Source organism: Limanda limanda, chromosome 5 (assembly GCF_963576545.1).
Source record: "Limanda limanda chromosome 5, fLimLim1.1, whole genome shotgun sequence".
Taxonomy (NCBI): domain Eukaryota; kingdom Metazoa; phylum Chordata; class Actinopteri; order Pleuronectiformes; family Pleuronectidae; genus Limanda; species Limanda limanda.
The window spans coordinates 23,371,742-23,394,721 of NC_083640.1; the positions used below are offsets into that span (position 1 = coordinate 23,371,742).

The window sequence follows — 22,980 nt, forward strand, 5'->3', positions numbered from 1 at the left end:
GTGGTTTTTCGGGGTCAAAGGTTGGGGCAGTTACCACGGTATAACAGGTGGTTACCACAGTGACCAAAGTTAGAGGGGATTTAAATCCACAAAGAGGGAGTAATGTATTTACATTACATTTTATATTCACATGCATTTTGAGAATAAAGTCGAAATGTTCAGAGTAAATTTCAAGATTTAAAGAAGTGCGACTTTATTATTATATGTTTCAACACTCCAGTACAGAAGAGAAACCAACCAAACTTCAATCTTCATATGTATTTATTTATTCATAATCCAATGGCAAACAAATCATCACATGTTGTCGCTCATTCAGCCTCAGATAGGGACCATAGACTGATAAGGACACAATCAAACACTGAAAGGTTGTACCACATTACACCACTAGATGGACTCATTGGTCAAAGTCACAGGGAACACTCTTTAATCAACTTGTCAAACAAAAATCACAAATGTAAAAAATAATTATATCTGGGATTTATCTTTGATAATAAGAGAATAAGAGAGAGTTACAGCTGGTTTATTATAAAATACTCTTCATATACTGTTTCCACAGGACTTTAGTTCATGATATGATATAAATAGTTTGTGTATGTGCATTTTTTTTCAATATATTATCCTAAATGGATAAAAACGTGTTTATTCATTTATAAATTCATATCATTCATCGACCAAACTAAATAATTAAAATTTAAACACCAAATCTCAAATGAAAATGAGCAGAAAGAATAATAATTTTGTTTCCTTGCTCTTTAATCAACTACTCAAACAAACATCATACAATAAAACGTGTTAAACAATAATAATCTGCGCTTTATCTCTAACAATGACAGTTACTGGTTTGTTATTGATATTTCGGTCCGTAATGGTCTGGAAGCTCATCACGCATGCGCAGTCGCTGCCCAGGCGGATGATAATTGCGGGCAGAGCGCGAACCCAGCGCCGCCTCCCTGGTCCCAGTCTGGTCCCAGTGTGTCTCTCTCCCAGTAACATGAAGCTCTTCACCCCCACTGGGACTCACAGGAGCCAGTGAACCCCACCGGAAAGCCCCTCATCTCCGGCTCTCTCCTCCCGGCCCGTGGAGGTGTCGCCGGGGAGCGGTCGCCACGCAGGCCGCGGATCGGGGTCTCGTCGCTGGGTGGAGACCGCTCAGACTCCCAGTTAGCCCAGTTAGCCCCGTTAGCTCGCTACGATGCGTCGCTGCTCCCACCACCACCACCACCAGCACCACCACCGCGGCTCCTTGGTTAGTGATTCCCCCCGACTGAGCTGAAGGGCGACCCGGGAAACCACGCCGCACCTTCCGAGGTAAAGTCTCGCCTGCTAGCTAGCATCTTCCTCGGGATGAACCGAGCTAACGGTTAGCTAGCCAGTTAGCTCGGTGCTTCTAATTTGCATGCCCGGCCACTTGAGCTTCACATCCCCGCTAGGCAAATGTGTGTCTACCCGGTGACAACAACAACAACCACTCATATGGGTTGTTAAAGCGTATCTGGTGAATTAGCCATTTTCTCTACCTGGTCCCACAAGCTAGCTTTGGGCCGCCGATGGCAACACACACAGGCAAGGTAGCGTTGAGGTAATGCTACAGGTAACACAACACATGCTGACTTTTCAGGTAAACTATGAGGAACACACACACACACACCCCTAGTGTTGTAGCATGTGTGTGTTCACGTCCTCCCATCGTTAGTGTCTTTATGGATTATGAGTTGGACGTGTTATTATAATACATACGCACCAAACAAAGCCACTGGTGCAGCAGTGTTCCAGTAAGACCACTCTGAGATACATGTTGGTACTGGGAAGAAACACAAGCCCACCTCAGATACTGCAGTTTCAAGGTGGCTGGAATAATACAAATACAACTTGTACTACATCGCCATGTTCCAAGTCAATCAAAAACATTCAGCACACACAGGGCACTTCAATATTATTACTTTGAAATCTATAAACTTGAGATTTACTTATTTGAGGATTGTTGACAACATAAACTTGACAGCAAGAAGTGAAACCAATACAATTAAAAGCCAAACAAGGCAGCTGACTGAGAGAAAGCAGTGAAAATGATAGAAACAAAAACTGTAAAGATTAATTCAAATTTAACATTTGAATAAGCAAATGGTTTGAGATGAGATTTAAAAGAAGCTAGAGAGGAACTGAGCGTTACAAAGTTTGGGAGTTTTCATAGCAAAAGTTCCCCTTACCCACCGAGATTTTCGGCTCTGACAACAAATTCAACCATCTGTAGTCGTGAGTCAGAACAGGAACACCACTATCACAGTTTCATAGAGATTGTCTATCAGAAGGTATTCATAGTTATCAGCAACCTGTACGTTTCCCCAGACTTTTGTTTATTCCCATTGTGATTTTTGTGTGTGGTTCAAGCACAACACAAATAGTTTGTTCTCCAGTTGTAGTCCACCACAGTTCATGATATGCTTGACTGGAACATTTCACCCTTGTGTTCTGGTCGAGTGTTTGCCATTATGAATGTGATCCTTCCTGTCAGGGTGCTACTTTAGTACTTGGGTCTCACCCACAAAATGCTCATCCTAATTAACCAATGTTAAGAAGAAAGATGTCATCAATAATCAACAAACACCAGAGGAGATGAGATTTGATTTAATTATTAATTCAAATATTACTCTAATGGAACATCCAGCCACTCCCAAGCCACGCTGAGCCGGCCTTTGACACCTGTCATATTGTGATTAGCTGTTTTTTGGCTTTGCAGTGTAACTGTAATGTGACTGTAACAGTTTGATTTATTTTTCTTCTTTCTTTTAAGATGGATGTTGATTATTGTGCCGGTGGGGACAGTACCAGGAGGAAAGTGGATCTGACTCTGGCAGAAGGCACAATGGATGTTACACCACTGGAAATGTACGACTCCGCCAGAGCAAAAATAGCTGCCAACCTCCGGTGGCTATTTGCAAAAGCCTACGGCATCGGTAAGTCATGTAAATTTATGTTTAACCTTTACAAATGCTAAGACGCACGGTGCAGTTTTTAGATTTACAGTCGTCTTTATGACTTGTGTATATAAGGATCTGTATATCTGTCACTATGGACCAAAAATAAGTTACTACCCTGAAATTCAGAGCATATTTTCCTCATATGCTCATATTTATTTTAGAGATTCAGATGAAGTGGTTGCAACAGTGGGTCTACTCCTCTCAACATACTGATGGTCAGCAGATTGTGTGCTGCTTCCGTGCTGAAGCTTTGACAGCAAGAGCCCAAGAGAAAGAGATATTTGTGTATGTGTGCACTCAAGCCAACACTAATTCCCTCATGACACTTGGCAACAGAATCCCCCCTCGCTGACTCACAACATCCTTCCATTCTCACAGAGTGGCCGGTGAGCTTGAACCCAAATCAGGCAGAGTGACACACACGGAGGTTTTGGGCTATATTTGTTAGACTGTACTCGGAGCATGGAAAATACTGATCTGCACTGCCAGTCCCTCACACTCCATGTTAAGATGATATCAGCATTAGCAACAGGGGCAGGGCAGAACTAGGGCAGATTTCACTGTCTTGTCTGTGGATGCAACCGGTGATTATAAAATAAATCATGATTTGAAAGGAGTAGACTTTTATGGTTGTGTTTTCTTGTGGCTGTGTGACTAGCAACCTAAATAGCTCCTTACTCCGCTGTGCTCACACACACTTGTGCAGCACTGGATGTCAAAGAATCCTTAATGTTTTAAATGTGATGATGTTGGTATTACTGGTCTTTGAAAACCTTCACCCACATTATAAATGTCAACCTCTGGACTCAGACCTGGCTTCAGAAAACATCTTCACTCTTCAGCAAAGAGTTAAAGCATCAGTGCTTAAAAATGTTGCAGCATCATTGATGTCCATGAATTGTGGGGGGGAGGATGTTGAGTTACAGTAGCTGCAAAGTGTTGTTGGCCCAGAGGGCAGCAACATTACCTTCCTCTCACTGAATGTATTAAGCCCATTTGATTTCTCGCCCCATGGCTCATGTGGCTTCTGTTGTGATGCTAATGCTGCACAGTTGTTGACTCTGCTTGTGCAACGACTGACAGACACAGACAGTGACGTAGCTCCATTTGAGATAATTGCAGCTGTCAAGTGATGTGGGGGGTTGTCAGGGATGCAGGTGCATCTGATGACTGCTCATTACCTTGTTAAGTCTTTGAACCAGCAGGTTTATGATGGTGTACATGCTCTCCACTCCTGCTGCCCTGTGCGTGTGTCACAGCTGCTGCCAGCCTCAGGGACAGAACGCCAGACGCATCACCAGTGACAGTGAGCGCCTGTCATGCTGGCAGGCACATCCGCTGGTCGTTGACCTGCGCTTTCCCCGGTTTGTGATGATGATGTTGTGGTGCAGATCACGGTTGGCTGACCGTTGTTGTAGCACATTCTGGCTCTTGTTGCCAGACCCCATCCTCCACCCCATGGAGGATGTGGCACGAGAGTGGGGGGGCAGCTGCCAGACGAAATCAGTGTCTGTAGAATGAAGTCAAACGTGAAGACTCGCCCCAGCCAGACCCCTTTTGTTTTCATACACAAATAGTCCCACTGTTTTAATATGTTAAAATCAGTGCATAGACCCAGACGCAGCTCTCCAGGAATGCCCCACACCCCTCTGTGTTATTTCTAACGAGTTTATGTCGTATGACAGCATCCTTATTTGCAATGCATGTATGGCTGCATGCAACATATCTGTGAGGCTTGTGTTGTTGAAGTGCATGTGGAGTTTATAGATGGAGAGATAATTAGATCAGTCTTTATTTAAAGTGCACATATTTCTGCCAATGCTGGCGGAGGAAGTACATGGTCGTATTTATCGATGATTGTCTAAAGCAACATTGGTAGCACGGCTTATTAAAACCCCGGGTTTATACAAACTGTAACATCGCCACAACGTAAATTGACTCAATAGAATTCATAAAGGCCACAAAAACACCACTTGTGCAGTTCAGCTTCTGTGTTTGGTCCATTCTCCTCCACAAGTCTTGCTGGAAGTAGCTGCCTTCCTGTGTTTGTGAGCAGGAGTTTGCTGACGAGTGGCTCCTTTGATCCCGTCAGTCTATGCAGACGCTAAGAACAAAACACACACAGAGCTTACACTGTCTTGCTAAGGCTGAGTTCAGAACTGGGTTAATTCTATCAGTGGGATTTTGGACAGGTTTGGTGCTGTTTCAACTTGCAGAGTAAATTTATGTTGTGTGCGTGCCTGGAGTCCAGTGCGGCTCCATCTCATGCCCTTACATGGCTGGTTTTGAGAATGACTTCACATCTAAAGCAGCAGAATCTCTTGTTTAGATCATAGTTTCTTTTTTGTCTTTGTGACTTCAGTATTGTTTAACTAACCCTAGCCAAACCCACCATGTCACCTGAGAAGCTTGCTTTCACTGCAGCCGTGGCGTAGTAAGGCTCTGTTTCCTAATGTACTTCTGAAGCAACACGCTGTGACTTACACCTACAAATGGCCATGTTTGCCCAAAGCAAACTGAGACAGGCATAGAGCAAATAGAAGAAAGAAGGCACGTTGCTTTGTTACATTCCTGTAGTCTGTTGACATTGTAGGAGTTTGATAGATGAAGGGCGTTGAAGGGTGTTTAACTTCATTTTCCTGCTTCATCATATAATATCTTACTATACTGTTGTCTCACAAGCTATCCCATTTATCTTGACTTGTCTAAATTGCATGTACTACATTAGGATCACGTTCCTAACACCATTCTCTCCATTGCAGACCATATCCCAGAGGACTTAAGGGACCCATTCTACACAGATCAATATGACCAGGAACACATAAAGCCGCCTGTCATCCACCTACTGCTTTCCTGTGAGCTCTACTGCCGTGTCTGCACCCTCATCCTCAAGACGGAGCAGGCAGTGTCTCTTCAGTCCCACCTGTCCGTCATCCAGGCCCTGTCCAGAAAGGGGATTTATGTCGTGGAGAGTGACGATACGCCCGTCACAGATGAAGACCTGGCCTGTGTGCCCATCAAAATGGTGAGTAGGTGCACTGGAAAAAAACAAAAAAGCAGATAACCTCATCAATATCTGAGCAGTAAATCATGAACTTCATTCTCAGTGATTGGTCATAAATCAGCTTCTGCTCTGGGTTAAGATTATGTCCATATTATTTTAGGGTTATGCTACGTAAGTTTACTGTTAAATAATAGATATTCTCTGCCGTGGGTCTCACAACAGACATGACACCAGACGCACCCCACAGCATTTGGACATGTTGTTATTTCTGAATAACGAAAACTGTAGAAAGGCTGTCTGCTGACGACTGAGTACGCCTGACCTGTTAATGAGGGTTGATTATTGTGGTTGCTCACTGGACGCGTACACAGTTTACTCTCGTGTGCATCGAAGTGGAGTGCGTGTCCATCACGGTCGCAGGGACACGCACTGCTTAAGTGAAAAATTATGATAACGTCTGCCTGTCTAAGATGCTAAAAAAGAACTTGGAAGAATGGATGTTTTTTAACAGTTCACTGGGCCTCTGGAGAGACTGAGTGAGTTCTACTATTGATGCTGCTGTTTGCACGTATGTGAAAATGAACTCCGTTAAAAAATGTTTAATTTGACTTTCTAGTGCGTCAGTTGTCCATGATATAACATAGAAATGTACATCCTTAGTTTATATACTTACTGTTCATCACATAGCTTTTAGCCCCAGACAGACCGTAATGTTCCAGCAGCTTTCACTAAAAATAACTTGTTGCACTGACACCAGAGAAGACAGAAACCAGGGCCGGTCGCTACAACAACTCTGCACATCTCCTCTATAATCCCAACCACTTCCTGTTTCGGATGTATTTTCTTACCACAGTGAACTCTGTGAAAGTAGTCGGTGGTTTTATATTCACTCGGCTGTACAATCAGAATCAACCACAGCCATTTGACAAACTTCTTTAAAACCTTATTTGCAATTGTTTCACATTAACCGGTGTGTATAAGTGTCAGACATGCTTTTCTGTTTGAAGTAGAGGAACAGTGTGTGTAGGCAGATTTGGATGCACGCTTATCATTTTCAGTCAAATCATTTCAAGGAGGATATCCTGATAGAATTGCTGAGATTTGAATATGTAAAGGGTTATTATGCCATGGCAGTATATTAAACCTTTATATTTACTCCATGAAACACATTGATACTCTTTGCTTTGAGTGTACTGTTCAACATTAAAGAAAGTGTCTCACTCGTGCAGCAATGTTATTGCATTTAGCACAAAGTTTGGGTGGAGCACAATCCTTAATCACTGATAATTACCTTTTATTTAGGGCTGCAGATAATGATAGTTTTGGTCATGAGCTCATCTGCAGTGTGATTTTAAAAAGCCAAGTTGACTCAGTGTTTTAACAGAGAGTAAAAACTACAAAGACATTTACTCTACAGACATAGATGACTTAAAACCTTCAAACTGTTTATAAAAGTAGATCTACCTCTTTCTTATTGATGTCACTTCTGCCCATAACATACAACTGAATTATTGTGATTACCTCATGTTCAAAAATACCTTCTTTTAATCAGAATTTGGTTTATTAAGCTGCTGTTTTTCATATTAATCTAACTTGTTCTCTATTGCTTTGTCAAAAATATCCCTTTCTATCTAGCTCAGGAGAACAGAATCTACAAATCCTCATAAATGAGGCCTGTTCCCTCTCAGAACAAGAACTGTAATCAGGACCATAAGAGGGTTACTCTTTTGATAATACTTCTAAGAATGGAATTTATTGTCTGGGATATTTTTCTACATTTTTTTCCCCCCAATCTGTTAAGAGCATTTGCTGAATGTTGGCATGTAGAAAATCCTCCAGGGCTCAGTTTAAAACCTTTTCACACAACTGTGCTCCACTCTTGCTTTATTAGATAGATTTAGGAGAAAATATTAATCTATGTACAGAGAGGTCATATGTTTTTATAAAGGAGAACCGGTGGTTTGACTCTCCTGAGCCTTTCTGTAGTCGTTATCATCATAATATTTTCACAGATCAGCTCGTAAACAGGTTTAATGTCCTCGGTGTGTGTCAGTCATCACCTGAAAAAACAGCCGCAAGTCACAGAGGCAATGAGATCTGATGTCTCGCAATTTCAACAAGATCACTTCATGCAGGATACAAAGAACACCAGCCAGCTCGCTTGATCTCGGCCATCTTCTTACCCTTTTGTTACCATGGAAACCTGCTCGGGTGCCCCTCTACGGGCTGCCTATTCTGGGATGTGGTGTCTGTGTTTCCTGCAAGCGGCCTGACAAAATAATCCACGCAGGCCCGTGTGTAAGCATCCAGACACAAAGCCTGGTGAGGGGATGGAAAAATCCTGAGCAGGACACAGCTTATCTCTAATAGACTGTTGGAACCCCCCCCCCTCTCAGTGTGCTGACTTGACAAGAGGTTTCCATAGCAACCTGGGTATTCCTAAAGGGAGTGTGAGTGCGAGAGAATGAAAGAGATCCCGTACCTGCAGACTGTTTGAGGCTACGTCTAAAATAGAGATTTTTAGGTGCTTGCCCTGTTTTAGTTTGAAAACTCTTGGGTTGTTGTGTTTTAGTCTGGAGGGGCAGAAACTCTGCTGCTGACACTCATGGTCACTTCCTGATTGTGTCTCATCAGTCATGACTACCAGCAGTGACTGACGTTCACTATGCAAAAAAGACTGAATGGATTTCCATAAAACTTGACTGAACCCATAAAATGTTGGTGCAGATCTGATCAGAGGGCTTTTTTTTTACTGTTTTTCCCAGCATCTGAAGCATCACTTTTGTTTGCTCTTGAATCCACTTTTGTGTATTTCTGTGTGTGTGCGTGCATGTTGCTCGTCTCGTCAGCGTGCACAACCACAGCTCGGGGCCACAGCAGCCTTCTGCTCCCCATGAGGCTTTCACTGAACACATGAAGGGCAGAGTCAGAACAAAAGATATGAACAGCACATCTGTCAAATTTGCTCTTTTGTGTATTTATTAAGAAACACTTGTTAACGCTTGGGTGAAAAATGCCGTTCATCTTTTTTTTTATGCTGAGTCGTTTCATCTTTTTTTGCTGAATTCTGCCAAATTAATTTGAACGTTACTGCTTCCGATGGTTCTGATAAATCTGTACTTGCCAGTTTCTGAGAGTTAGCTTGTCAGTCACATCTTGACTGTCTTAATCAAACAGTTTTTTTTTTACCTTTTTAGGATTTGCAGCATCAGTGTGTTCAAAGATGAACTTTTAAGTTGGAGAGTTCATCATAACTGACATGGCTTTAATGCTTAATTTGCCTTTTTAAAAACAGACCAGTTGAACAGTAGCGACTGGGCAATTGAATGAAATGACCCAGCAGAAAGCAACAGAGCAGCCTTTAGCTTCTCTTCCACACAGTCTTCATCCTTTCTTCATGTGTTAACTCTCCGCTGTCTTCTACATTATAGTTGAGGTTTGTCTGGAAGTAAATTTTCCCTGCTGTTCTCTGTGTCCATGGAACTTGTGCTGTGGAGACGGCTCATTAAAGCTCTCATTTGTTACGTTAACCATCATAATCTCTAAGCACTTCCATCACCAATTGGATTATACTCTTCGCCTGATGTACAAAGCACTGACTGAAACAATGGCTGTAAATATGTGTTCTGCAATGGGCTGGCTGTGGAGCTCTGGACTAAAATCCTTAGTAGCAGACTTTTACACAGAATTAGATTTAGTTACAAAATTAAGCTTTACCAGCTGAGAAAGACGATCTATTAGTATTTGGTCTGTGTAAATTCCCACTGTGGCTATCAAGGGATCAATATTTGAACTGGTTGGCACCTGGTAAGACACTTGAAGTAAGGACACCCCTGCTGGGCCTCTTGATTATATTAGGATGTAGAGAGCGGATCGGACACCCATTGTGCGAAAGAGGAGATTTTCACTTTGATTAAGCCATGTTGGTTATTTAAAGCTCCACAATTGTTTAGGGACCTCAAGATGTCCCCTAGGAGTTCTGAATTGGATAATACCATTATCCATTAATCTCATTCATTTATCGACACCCCTTAGTGGATGTGAAGTCCCAGTATCCACTGGTTACTAACGATTCCTGTTTTTATAACAGGATTTAAAGATTCAAGACAACCTGTAATGGGTTTGAAAATATTCTGGTTAAGGTCTGTTCACTGGTTTCCACTGGTGACTCAGACTTATACATGGAACCGCTAAATAAAGGGAATACAAAAAATGCCCTTACATTTTTTTTTGCATTGTCTAATGAGCTCACTGTAAATCTACATTAGACTGTGGTGTAACTTTGTGGAAGACTGGAGGTAATCTAATGAAATTGAATTGTCCTCTGTTTCTCTTTCTCTCTCCCTCAGAGTGCTCACATGCCCATGATCGATGCCCTGATGATGGCCTACACAGTGGAGATGATTAGCATCGAGAAAGTGGTGGCTTCCGTCAAGCGCTTCTCCACCTTCAGTGCCTCCAAGGAGCTGCCCTTTGACCTGGAGGACACTATGGTCTTCTGGATCAACAAGGTTAGGACACTTGGACAAAACAACATCCCCATACATCTTTCACTGACTTTTTACTATAATTGGCACTGGTCAGGATCATAGGTTCCTTCTCATTAATCCCTAAGCACCATGTTGGATGAATAATCTTTTTCCTTTAACATCATAAGTGACAGTGGTTCACTTGTGTTCTTGAGTCCTGTTTGTCACTGGTGAGCAGAGACGGGCCAGCAGATAGCAACTCACACACAAGAGGCTCAGTGTCATGTTGCACTCATATTTCAAGGGGTTAACGGCCTCAGGCAGCGAAAACCATGACGCAGTGTTTCCATGAATCATAATAATGTTCCACACCATTGTCTGGGAAAAGGAAAGTGTCCATTTCACGGTTTTAAATCCCATGAAGTGTCATTTATCCTGATTAATATGTTGATAAATTGATTTTTCATTGTCTGCTTATAAAAAAAAGAGGCAAAACCACAATCTTTACTCAAGAGCCAAAATCAATCTGTAAATAAATCAAAATATTAAACTTCGATTTGAGAAAACTATGTAAAAAACATGAGAGAATTGTGTCTTGTGTATTAATCTGAGTGCAGCAGTGAAATCTGATATCAGCTGCTGGATATTTGTGAACAGATTTATTATAACCACTTTACCGCTGAACATGTAAATTCGGTTATCTGCGTAACCTGGTTTCCCTGTGTAAACGTGTTACTTCATCACATATGAATGTCATGACTTCCTCTGCAGGTCAACATGAAGATGAGAGAAATATCGGAAAGGGAACACAAAGTCAAGCACCACCCTTTGGAGTCCCCCAGCCACCAAAAGGTAAAATAAAACCCAGTGTTTTCTTTTACAGGAGGGAAATCTAAAAACCTGAAAAACCAGTTTCAAAATCACCAACAACTTAATATGAAGAAAATAATCGACTCCTTTTTAGAAACTTTTTCCTCGCCAAGTCTTTATCCAGGTGGATGTCTGCCAGAGAAACCTCTTTATGTAACGTGCTTGATTTCTGCTTTTCATATGAAATGTTCTGACCTGCCTCTTCTTCTCTGTTTGAACCGGAACCACATCCAATCCTTATTGTCTGTGGCCTCTGACCTGTTAATCTCTCTGCTCCTGTTCCTCAACTGTACCTCCCTCTCCTCTTTTATCCCTGCAAACTGGATAGTCTCCCTCCAAATGGTATTGGAAGCTAGTCCCTGTAAGTTGGATGCCAGTCCCCCCCCCCCCCCCAGCCTTCCCATTACCCCATTATCTCCCCTCTCTCTCCCTTGCACGCATCGTTCTGAGCTGATGTGCACACAAAGTCCAACGTGGATCATTCTGTGCTGCTTGTAGCCAGCGTGTCTGCAAGGGGGAGAAAGCTGACGGCTATTTTCTTTATTTTCTCCTTGTGATAAATATGTCACACGTGTAAGGCTGTTCTGACCTTGTGTCAAGTGTCCAAAACACATTATTTGTGGCTGTGCTATCTCATTTCAAGCTCAACTAGGCCATGTGGATTTGCTGTGTGTGTGTGTGAATACTTGTTAAACTAGATATTTTGAGGATAGATGTGAGTTTTTGGACTATTGAGGTGAGGACATTTTTAGCAAAGTGAGGATATTTTGACCAGTCCGCACTCGAGCCCAATCAATATATCTGTTGGCTGATAGGAGCCTTTATCAGACAGGCGTTCATGTTTTTGCCAATATACACCAATATGTAAACTTTTATTTAACAGAATAAATGTTGATATAACTATAGCTTAAGTCGTTTTTGTTTTATTCTTTTATTTCCTCTTAGTTTATGGTTAAACTATAAAAAATCCAGCCTTAATTTCATTTCTTTCTCATTAGAGTTTAATTACGACATCTTAAGAATCAATTAAATGAATGGCTGTTTGAGGGTTATGATGTAGTTTTAGGTTTAGGGATAGAATTAAGTAAGGAAGCTGGGGAATACATTATGTCCTCACACAGATAAAAGTAATGGTGTGTGTGGGGGGGGGGAGAATGAGAGCAAATCCATGCCTACACTGCTCCTTTGCTTTGCAGTCCCATCCCCGGCCACCTCCTCTCACTGATCTGCTTTGTCACTTCTCCTCCAGTCTCCCTGTTCTGCCCTCACAAACTGTATCCAATGTGCCCACTGTCTCCTCTTGACTGTCTCTGTGTAAATTCATGTGTCTGTGTGTGTGTTAGCCTGATGTCGTGCACATGCCGGCCCACTGCATGCTGGAGCCAAAGGAGCTCACTGAAGCGGTACAGTGTTTCCTTTCAGTCAGGAGGGGATTCCCCTCAGTTGTGTTGTAATAGAGCCTCTGGTTGGGTTAGTGAGTTTCACCTGTGACTTGTGACCACACCTGCATCTCTTCAGTTGGTGTAGTTCTGTAGAATAGCCTTTACTGAAGTAAACATTAAATAATGTGATGTTTTTAGATCCTTGTATTTCTTGCTGTAAGAGTATTTGTGCTGTACATGGTCTGTTTAAAAAGTGAATATTTAGCACTGGCTCTATTTGCCACATTTAAAGGTACACAAATACAATCTGATGCAGTTCAGTACAACAACTTAGCCACATGTTTACCTTTTACTAAAAATAAACTACAACAGTTAGTTGGTAAAGTTTATACCTCTCAATCCAACTTAAACACAATTATCTCTAAAGGTATAATTTATTGCTCAGCTTTTGAATGGGATTGTTTTGGATTTTACAGGTGTACTTAATAAAGTGGCCAATAGTTGCACATACCTAATAATGCAATGAAAATCTACAGACTATATAAAGATGCATGACATTTCCAAAAGTGAAGCCAAACTGTCTAGATTGCCCCCTGGTGTTTGGCTGCAGTATTGGTCATAAACCCTGCTACCTTAACGCTAGCGGATGGGACACGAGTCAAATTTAAAAGTTTCTCATCAAGGTGTTCTGTCATTTTAGATAGTTCTTATCACACTGTTAAGTGTTTATTAGGTTTAGTTAGGTTTTCATCTGGGATATTTTGGCTTCGTTTCTGGATAGAAGGAAAATGTGTAGACGTGTCTTCAATCTTTATATACAATCTATGGTCTACTCCTAACTATATTTCTTAAAAACTTTGATTCCTTCTGTCATAAGAATAACTACAGATTGATACATCATGAAATAGGGAGTGGTGTTCCTAGTATAAGGTGGATATTTTTATGCCTTGGCTTCACAAGCAGTTGTAGCAGTCAGTACAGACTCTGGCATCCTGCATGATCTATATCTGTGTGGCTCCAAACCATATGTAGCTTTGTTACAATGTTTTATCTTTGTTATTTGGTGGGAAATGGGTAGAGTAAACTTAAATGCTGCCTAGAGCTTGTTTCCAAAATACATCTGCTGTGAATGAGTTTCTGTAACAACCACACACTCATTTCCCATAAGTGGGCCAGCGATTACCCCAGTTTCCATCCCAGTCAGCTGCTACATGCTGCCTGGGCTCCACCTGGCTGCTTTCTGGTGGAAGCCGTAGGAAAGCCGACCATCGACTGTCTGGTTCCTGTCACTGCTCGAACACCTTCACCTCTATCCTCTCACTGGTCCTCGGGGTTCTCCCTTGAACTGGTCGACCATGGTGCCACTTGACCTTTCTTTATTACATCACACCTGCTGTTGGATCAGTTCGGGAGGGGTTTCGAATATCTTTTACTTTGAAATTCCGGAGGAGAACCTTGAACTGATACTTACAGTATTTGGCTAAAGCATGACCTGTCATACCCTGGTGGGGTGTGTCGCTGCTGTGTTTTTTTTATTCCTATCAATAAACTGTCATGCCCTCCCCCTGGTGGTTAGGTGCGATATCGCCGGGAGCATGCTTCAGGCCGACAGCAGGCCTTCTTCCCACTGCTGGAGGAACTGATGAGGGATGTGTGTGACGGAGCTGCACTGCTCGCTGTGGTTCACTACTACTGCCCGGACCTCATGAAGCTGGACGGTAATTCTGCGTTTTCACTCACACATACAGACACACACAAATCAAATCAAATCACACACACACACCTATCATCAACAGCTACATCACATTAATTATCAGTTGCTGTTGAAGCATCTAAAGATCATCAATCTTTCTTTGCTGACGTTGAATGTAATATCCAGCCTCTCAGTCCATGTGTGATCCTGCTCTGGTAACTTCACACTGCCTGTTGGCCAGATGTCACCGTGTGACATTTATAGCCGTCGGGTCAATGAGCCGTGTCCTAATCTGACCTGCTCTCTGCCTTGTCTGATCAGACATTTGCCTGAAGGAAGTGCCCTCCATCGCTGATAGCCTGTACAACATCCAGCTGCTCAGAGAGTTCGCCAACGAGTATCTGAATAAAAGTTTCTATCTGACAACAGAGGACATGCTCTACTCGCCTCCTGTGCTCAAGGTAACCGACATGAAGGGTTTTCATGAACATTTACATACAAGAAGTAACCAGCTAATAAAAGTCAAGAGTCAGTGTTGAAGTATTGTCTTGTGTTCTCCCTGCAGCACAATGTGATGGTGTTCATCGCTGAGCTCTACTGGTGGTTTGAAACTGTCAAACCAGAGTTCGTCCAGCCCAGAGATCTCCAAGAGTTTAAAGATGGTGAGCATCACAGTGTGACTTCTACACGTACCAGAGGAAAATGTCACATGGGTGACAGACTAACCTGTGTAACCTTTCAAAGCTGCTCAGCATGACTGTGGCTTAGCATTCTTAAAGTTAAACCTCTTACTGTTTTTTTCCAGTTACTTTCATAATCATTTGTTCATTTGTCAGTTTTCAAGCAACAAAACCAAACATTCTGTTATTCCAGTTTCTCTAAAAATTAAGAATAAGAATTTATAACGATTAATCAGTTAACCAAGATATATTTTTCTGAATAATTGATAATGACATTAACCGTTTATTGCAGCCCTGTTTATAGAAGATTGCATTTAAAATATCATCTACTTTTTTGTGTTTTAACTTTTATTTGGGTCATAATTTGGAGATAAATCCGCCTGTGTTGCACTTTTCTTCAGACAGCGAACTTCAGTCACTAACTTTTCTAACGATCAACATCATTGTCTCTCTTTCCTCAGCTCGAGCCATAGCTCAGCCCAAGAGTTCCCGTCCATCAGTGCCCATTTCCAACGCCACCAAGCGCAGCTTCCTGGCCAGTCCTGGCGTGGCTGATAACCAGAGCAGCCCTGAAGTCTGTAACAGGTACTTCCTGCACCCTGAAGACTCTGACCCCCTGTAAGTCTTCTCTCGCTTTGCTTCTCATTCCACCCCGTCATGATCCTGCTAACCAGTTACAGTAACCCTACAAGGATCGGAAGTTATGCACTGCTGACCATCACTTTCTCATTTAAGCTCTAGCTTCATTTCTGGATATTGGAGACACATGGTCCCTCTTTTTATGGTTTTGGCAAATCTCACATTTGATTGATTTCTGTTGTTTTTTGATTTTAGTAAAGGGGGGCCAGCCTTCAGTCCTTCCCACCCACTACTGCCCCTGCGACAGAGACAGCAGAAGCAGCAGGGAGAGGATGGAGCAGGTGAGACGGTGGAGCCTCCTAATTTTAATTATGGGTAATATTCAAACTGTCCCATTTGTGTGTGTCCTTGAAGAGCTTGTTATATTCATGATCGTGTTTTTTGTTAGGTCTGAGAAACCGCTCCAATTCTCTGACTCAGATGGACGGACAACCCAGAGCTTCAATAACTGCATGGCCAGAAAAGAGGCAAAGGTAACGGAAAAACAGCAAAACAGCACAAATGCATTTTTAAATCCATAAGAAATGTGCTGATCAGACCAAAAACCTTGCATTTAACATATGCAGTTATCAATGTAAACATGTCAAAAAGTAATTAATGGAAAAGGAAAGGATCCTGATTAAATAGTCAGATACATGAATATGATTGTCCATGTTATACTGACTTTATGATTGTTAACCCCCATGCTCTCTCTCTCTGCAGACCACTGTCCACACTGAGTCCCTACATGTTGCATTCAGCGGCAGACGGTGATGCAGATGTTGCCTCTGGAGACAGCGTGAGTCTGGCTCGCTCCATAAGTAAAGACAGCCTGGCGTCCAACGTCCTCAACGCCACACCCAAACACCAGCCCTCTGTCCACCAGCCCTCGCAGGGTGCAATGCGCAGAGTCAACGGCCACGGCCTGCTGGCCAAAGTCAACATTGAAGAGGACGAGAAAACTATTGTGGCAGTCGCACGGACTGAGTCTCCCGTCGTCCCCAAACAGGCTGACGGGACACAAGCGACTGCCGCAGCTTTGTCTAAACCTTCCACTGAGTCCAAACCTGCACCAGATAGCTTTTACCTAGAACCACTGATGCCTGCCGTTGTCAAAGCGGCTAAAGAAAAGTCTGTATGCCTAAACAAGGAGGAGGAGAGCGGTGAGGTGCCCCGCTCCTCAGGACGGGGATCTTTACACAGAGGAGATGGATCTACATCAGCAGTTCGTAGGAAAACATCCTGCACCCTAAACCAAACACTTCCCCCTCCAGGTGAGGAGGCAGACTTGTCAGAGGAGCCTTGCCAGAGTCAGTCAGGTTTAAGGCCCACTGCCACAAGCAGCGTGGACCCCTCGGCCGGAGAGCCAGCTGGGGGTTTCTACCTGCATTCAGACGCTGAAGAACCAAAGTGTGGCCCGGGCCTGGATCCTGAGCTGGAAGACCTGGATGAGGAAGAAGAGGATTTGGATGAAGCGAGTACCACTAAAGACCCCAATTGGCCCAGGAAAGCCTTCAATGAGGAAGATGAAGAAGAAGAATCAGCCAAACTGCAAGAGGATATGAATGTGAAAGAGCACGATGACAAAGACATGAACGGAGGCAGCGGTCGGTCCAGCCCCTGTCTCAGCGCTCACTCCCAGGCCAGCAGCATGGCCAGTGGCAGCGTGCGCATGACCTCCTTCGCAGAGCGCAAAGCTCAGCAGCAGCGCTTCGGCAGCAACCACGACCTCCGCTCCAGTGCCTCCAGCTCCCAAAGGACCACCCCAGATGGATCAGAGTGCAGCGGGCCCCTGTCGTCCTCCTGGAGGGTTAAAAGAGACCAGAGCCCCTCCTCGCCCATGGGAGGATGCTCCCGTACAGGGGATGGTAGCGGTGGCATCCTGGCTTCTGAACTTGTCCAGCTACGAATGCAGCTGGAGGAGAAGCGGCGTGCCATCGAGCACCAGAAGAAGAAGATGGAGGTGCTGTCGGCGAGGCAGAGGCAGAAGCTGGGAAAGGCAGCTTTCCTGCACATCGTAAAGAAAGGTGGAGGCAAGAGTGACACTTTACCCAGTGCGCTTAAGGCCGCCATCTCTAAAGAAGAGCTCAATGGAGAAAAAGGACCATCAAATAAAGGTGTCCTATCTGTAGAGGCCCTGAGGGGAGACAAAGAGGTGGTGGGAACCCCCCCGCCTGGTGCCTTAGAGTCAGATAAGAAAGGAAGCAGCAGCAGCTTCTATCTTGAGGAAGAGTTGGACCTAAACGAGTGCAGCCGCTCCATCGAGCTGCTGAACGACGCCATCGGCAGCATCCAGCAGCAGATGATGCAGATGTCACTACAACAGGAGATGTTGATGAAACAGAATGTACAGTCGCCCTCTGCTGGTGCAGCCTTGCCTCCTCCTCCTCCTCACGCTAGTGACAAGAACAGTGACTCTAAGTCGGGGGCCAGCTTTCATTTTGTGGAGCACAGCTCTGGCAGTAACACCGCCCCCTCCAGGAAACCCCCCAAGCTGAGCTCGGGCCGGAGCTCTAGGTCCAAACCATCAGAGCTAAAAATAGCCAAGGAGCAAGTCCGGCAGGTGTCCAGGACCCTCACCCCCACAAAGAGTGGGTCAGAGACTTTACCACACATGAGGCATTTAGCCGGGGGCAGGTCCCCCAGGGCCGAGCAGCCCGGCAGCCCCAGAACCCCCACAGCAGGAGAGACCATCGACAGGCCGGGCTCTGGCCACATTCGCAGCGCCAACTTCAGGCTTCATGACGAGGCAAACATGCGTCTGCCGACCCGAGTGGACCTGACGACGGTGACGGCCTTAGAAGTTTCCTTTGACGACTGCCTGTCCAGCACCCTGAGAGAGGCTGAGCTCAACTCTTCAGACAGTTCAGGGAAAGAGAACATTCCATCAGAGGAGGTGCAGCGCAGCAGATCCCACCTGATAGAGGTGGATCTGTCTGAGCTGAAGGATCCTGAGGAAGAGGAGGGTGCTGAGTATAACACCACAGAAGGAGGGGATGGAGAGCAGAAGTCAGGCCTGGGCTTCTTCTTCAAGGTAATGTTTGTTTATAGGTTTTTTGTAATTATTTAGTCCTAATTTCAATTTGACCATTTCATGGCTGATTCCATTTCAGTTTACCAGGGTCTGAAATATAACTAAAAACTATTCTTAAACGAATGATTGACTACTTCACAGCAACACAAAAGATCCATTGGTACTTTCCAAATGATAAAACATTGTTCGATGTTTCGTGTTCTAGGACGAGCAGAAGGCCGAGGACGAGCTGGCAAAGAAAAGAGCAGCGTTTTTGCTGAAGCAGCAGAAAAAAGCTGAGGAGGCTCGACAACGTAAACAACAGTTTGAAGCCGAATCTGAGCTGAAACGAGATGAAGCAAGGTAACTCCTTCTCACCAGCATTAACTTCAGGATTCAAATGTTCTACCAAAAAAGATGCTAACAAGCAGGCGTTTGATTTTCTCCTCCAGACGGAAGGCAGAGGAGGATCGCCTGCGTAAAGAAGAGGAGAAGACGAGGCGGGAGCTGATTAAGCAGGACTATCTGCAGAGGAAGCAGCAGGAGATCTTCGAGGAGCAGGGACACGTGAAACCCAAAACACCGAAACCGAAGCAGAAACACAGACACAAGCCGGTGCTCAGAGAGGAATCCTCCAGTGACACTGTCTCCAAGTGCTCTTCCACACGTAAGATAATAATCATCAGTATATCTCTCTTGATGAAGATTTAGAAGTAACTGCTAAAAACACAGTAAACACAAATGTTTTAAATTGTCACTTCTGTTTGTACCAGCCGACAACCTGAGCTCTGCCCAGTCAGGATCCAGTTTGTCTCTGGCCTCCGCCGCAACCAACGAGGCCGACAGTGTCAACTCTGGAGGAGCTGGCTCTCAGCGGTAAGCTGCTGCTCCCAAAGAAACTTATATATATGCATTGTTTGCTTTTAAGATATTTACAATAAATCTCAAAATGTCATCGTTATTGTTCTTCTCATTTCAGCTGTGACTCTGTGGAGTCGTTTCCAGGAAGTCGTAACAGTCGGACAGCAGAACGCGACTGGGACAACGGCTCCACTGCTTCCTCCATCACTTCCATGGCTGAATACACTGGTTAGTGCACTGGTACCTGACAAATAGACGGTTTTAATTGGAAGTTAATTTATAAACGGAAACTAATCTGACTGATTGTTTTTCTCTCTTCCTCCTCCAGGTCCCAAACTGTTCAAGGAGCCCAGCGCCAAGTCGAACAAGCCGATCATCCACAACGCCATCTCTCACTGCTGCCTGGCCGGTAAAGTCAACGAGCCCCAGAAGAACCAGATCCTCGAGGTACAGACTCACTGATGTTTACTTCATTAAATGTAAAGAGTTGTTTATTTTCCCCTGTTCATGTAAAGTCAGTGTCGTCCGAAAAATCTGAGCATCTTCAAAAATGTATAAACTCGGCAGCTTCATGATCTTAAAACTAAAAGGTTGGTGGGAAACTCTTTGTCATAAAACTGATTAGCCCGTCAGAAAAAAGTAAATCGTCTGTTTGATATTAATAAACTTTATTTGTGTAGTGTTGATCTTCACAAAGTATTTACACGATAAAACAACATTCAAATTGAATAAGAATGTAAATTTAACAAATCAAAATTCACCCAATGATCAAAGCTTCTTTGTTTGGGAAATTGTTAGTTATATTATTGAAGTTATAGCAATTTTTCAAGCTGAAGTTGGAAAACAATGTTTCAGTCCAACAAGATGTTTGAAGATGTCACTTTCACCTCGGAAGTTCTTTGCAAATATCTTTGACAATATACACAAAATAAAATCTACTTCATGGTCATGTAAATCCCCAAAATATAACCTAGTCAAGTTATCAAACAGTCTCAGGAAAGGTCTTGTTTTCCAGGACGTTTATTTCCTGTCCTCTGATTTCAGTCTAAAGTCCTGCACTTAAAAACACTTATTTAATTGTATTTCTGTGTCACAATATCTGTTTTCTTACTCCTCGTTCACCAGGAGCTGGAGAAGTGCGAGTCCAACCACCTGATGATCCTGTTCCGTGACGGCAGCTGTCAGTTCCGAGCGCTCTACTCCTTCTTCCCCGACACCGAGGAGATCCAGAAGGTGACCGGCACCGGACCCAAGAGCATCAGCAAGAAGATGATTGACAAACTGTACAAGTACAGCTCGGACCGCAGGCAGTTCACCGTCATTCCTGCCAAGACTGTGTCGGTGAGCGTGGACGCCCTGACCATCCACAACCACCTGTGGCACGTCAAGAGGCCTGCTGTGCCAAAGAAAAGTGTAAAATAGCAGGAGGCCGGACTCGGAACCCTCTGTCTTTACAAATCATCCTTTCCCTCATCTCGCTTGTGTCCTGAATCGACTGCATCGATGCTCACAGCCACGCTCGGCCTCCAAGCCTCCTGAGGAGAGGCCCCAGCCGTGAACAAGGGAAAGGGAATACATGCGTGTGTGTGTGTGTTTGTTACAGGTGGTCTGAGCGACTGGTGCTTGCAACAACAAGAGGAATGATGCCGGCTGAATCTGCTTCTCCTGTCTGTGATCTCAGTGCGATCTGTTCAGGTTTCGTTCTTTTCTACGACGACGACCACAACAACTCTCAAGCATGTGGCATTATATTTCTCTCTTGTCTCTCTCATGTGGATGTTCAATTTTTTTTTACATGAAGTATTTATTAGTTCAGCACTGTCATGACGGAGTGAGCTCAGCTGCAGCACTAAGATCCTTCCTCCCCCCCCCCGGGAGCACCTCTCCTCTGGACTCTTTCGGACACACGGAGAGGACATCGGGGGGGATGTCTGTCTCAAAGGGACTTTTGTTACGACCCCTTTAGGTCTGTGGGACGACCCCTCTGTTGTCCCGTCAAAAACACTTTCTTCCCTCGTGCACCGTCGAATCAGGCTGGCATTGCCGATTTTTGCCTCACCAGGGAACTCCGAACAACCTGCTGCTCTGAACTGTCTTCTTCTTTTCGTCATCTGTTGGCCTTTCACGCATCGTGGTACTATCGTCTCTCTTTTGATTCAACCGCTTTTTAAACTCGACGCTGATCGTGTAGCACTGGATGTGTGTGTGTGTAAAGCAAGAAAAGAAAAAAAGGAAAACCAGATAAGTTGATAACAGGTCATTTTTAAATCCTTTTTTTTTTATTGAAACATCCTTTTTTTCACGAGGGTGACAGAGGGAGAATCACGGGAATCTGCTACACAACTTCTGCTTTGTCTGGTTCATATGTTTTAGCGTTTGTTCTTTTTACGGATTCTTCTTGAAGCGATGTGGTTCTGAAGTGATGTTAATGCGTTTTCATCACAACAGGAATTCTCTGATGTTTAGGCCTTAGTCGTGTTTCCTCTCCACCGGGCACTCTTGGATTGTCCTGTTTAAAAAAAGGTGCACTCATGAACACTTCTTTCATACAGTGTAACTCCCCCACTCCTCCCCCCACGTGTCTGCCTGTCCCACCACGACAGACACAGACACACACTTTCGTTGTGAGGCGTGTGTGTTTGTGTGTTGCTGCCGTGGCACCAGTTCGCCTGTGGTTCAGTTCTGTACCGACATTAAAGAACATTCCTGACAAGGTTTTGACGAACACTGCCACGTCGTCTCTTCTCCTTCTTCTTCTTCCTCTGTCGTTCTAAAACACAATCAAAGTGCTTCTTCGCATCAAAACCGTTTGTTGGCCTCGAGGAAAAACAACCACAAGTGTCGCACACGCACTTTACTTTCCGTTTGTCGTTTTGGGGGAATTTTAACTTTTTTGTTGTTTTTAAAATGGGCATAAAAACGAGTAACTAATTTGAAACACTGCTGTCGCCGGGCGCGCCGAACCAAACACTACGATTTGAATCCTGACACCTGAAGCTGATATGATACTACTGCTGTCCCCGAGAACAACAGACTACTTGATTTCTCATCTGCTGCATTGTGGTGTTTTTTTTGTGGGGGGGGGGGCAGGGCGGGTGGTACATCTTTAATCGTATGTGAGTGTATTTTTATGTTAACTAAAAGAATGTATTGGCATTTGGTCACCATTTTTGTTACACCAGTGTATTTTTTCATCCCTGTTTATTTTATCGTTGGTCCCATGCCATCTATTTATTTTGAAATGGAAGCACTGAAACGGAATAAATTTTCAAGTGATTAAAATTCACCCTTTTTCATTTTTGTTCTTTCCTCACGGCTTGATTTGTTGTTTTTATTCATTTGTGAAACTCACTTTCTTTCCTCTGCTAGTTTTTAGACACCACACATCTTTTTAGCATTTAACACAACAGCT

The 22,980-nt window shown here is 43.9% G+C and overlaps 1 protein-coding gene across 2 annotated transcripts; it reads left to right on the plus strand.

The window, feature by feature from the left end:
- Nucleotides 1-931: 931 nt before the first annotated feature.
- Nucleotides 932-21,467, plus strand: camsap1b (calmodulin regulated spectrin-associated protein 1b). 2 transcript variants are annotated; one of them, XM_061071059.1, is made up of 18 exons: nucleotides 932-1,308; nucleotides 2,792-2,954; nucleotides 5,741-6,003; nucleotides 10,332-10,493; nucleotides 11,223-11,303; nucleotides 14,280-14,421; nucleotides 14,718-14,857; nucleotides 14,962-15,058; nucleotides 15,538-15,694; nucleotides 15,911-15,996; nucleotides 16,104-16,188; nucleotides 16,418-18,728; nucleotides 18,934-19,070; nucleotides 19,160-19,374; nucleotides 19,481-19,583; nucleotides 19,687-19,796; nucleotides 19,897-20,015; nucleotides 20,694-21,467. In XM_061071059.1, exons 2-18 carry the CDS (start codon nucleotides 2,792-2,794, stop codon nucleotides 20,988-20,990), a joined length of 4,668 nt encoding a protein of 1,555 aa, XP_060927042.1. In that variant the 5' UTR covers nucleotides 932-1,308; the 3' UTR covers nucleotides 20,991-21,467. The 2 variants fall into 2 exon arrangements, with proteins under 2 accessions (XP_060927042.1, XP_060927043.1); XM_061071060.1 differs by having other exon boundaries at nucleotides 15,538-15,661.
- The last annotated feature ends 1,513 nt before the right edge of the window (nucleotides 21,468-22,980 follow it).

Coding starts and splice junctions, on each gene's coding strand:
- camsap1b (XM_061071059.1), top strand. CDS start 2,792: ATGGATGTTGATTATTGTGCCGGTGGGGACAGTACCAGGAGGAAAGTG. Junction 15,695..15,910: donor CCTGAAGACTCTGACCCCCT/GTAAGTCTTCTC, acceptor TTTTGATTTTAG/TAAAGGGGGGCCAGCCTTCA. Junction 20,016..20,693: donor AGAAGAACCAGATCCTCGAG/GTACAGACTCAC, acceptor CTCGTTCACCAG/GAGCTGGAGAAGTGCGAGTC.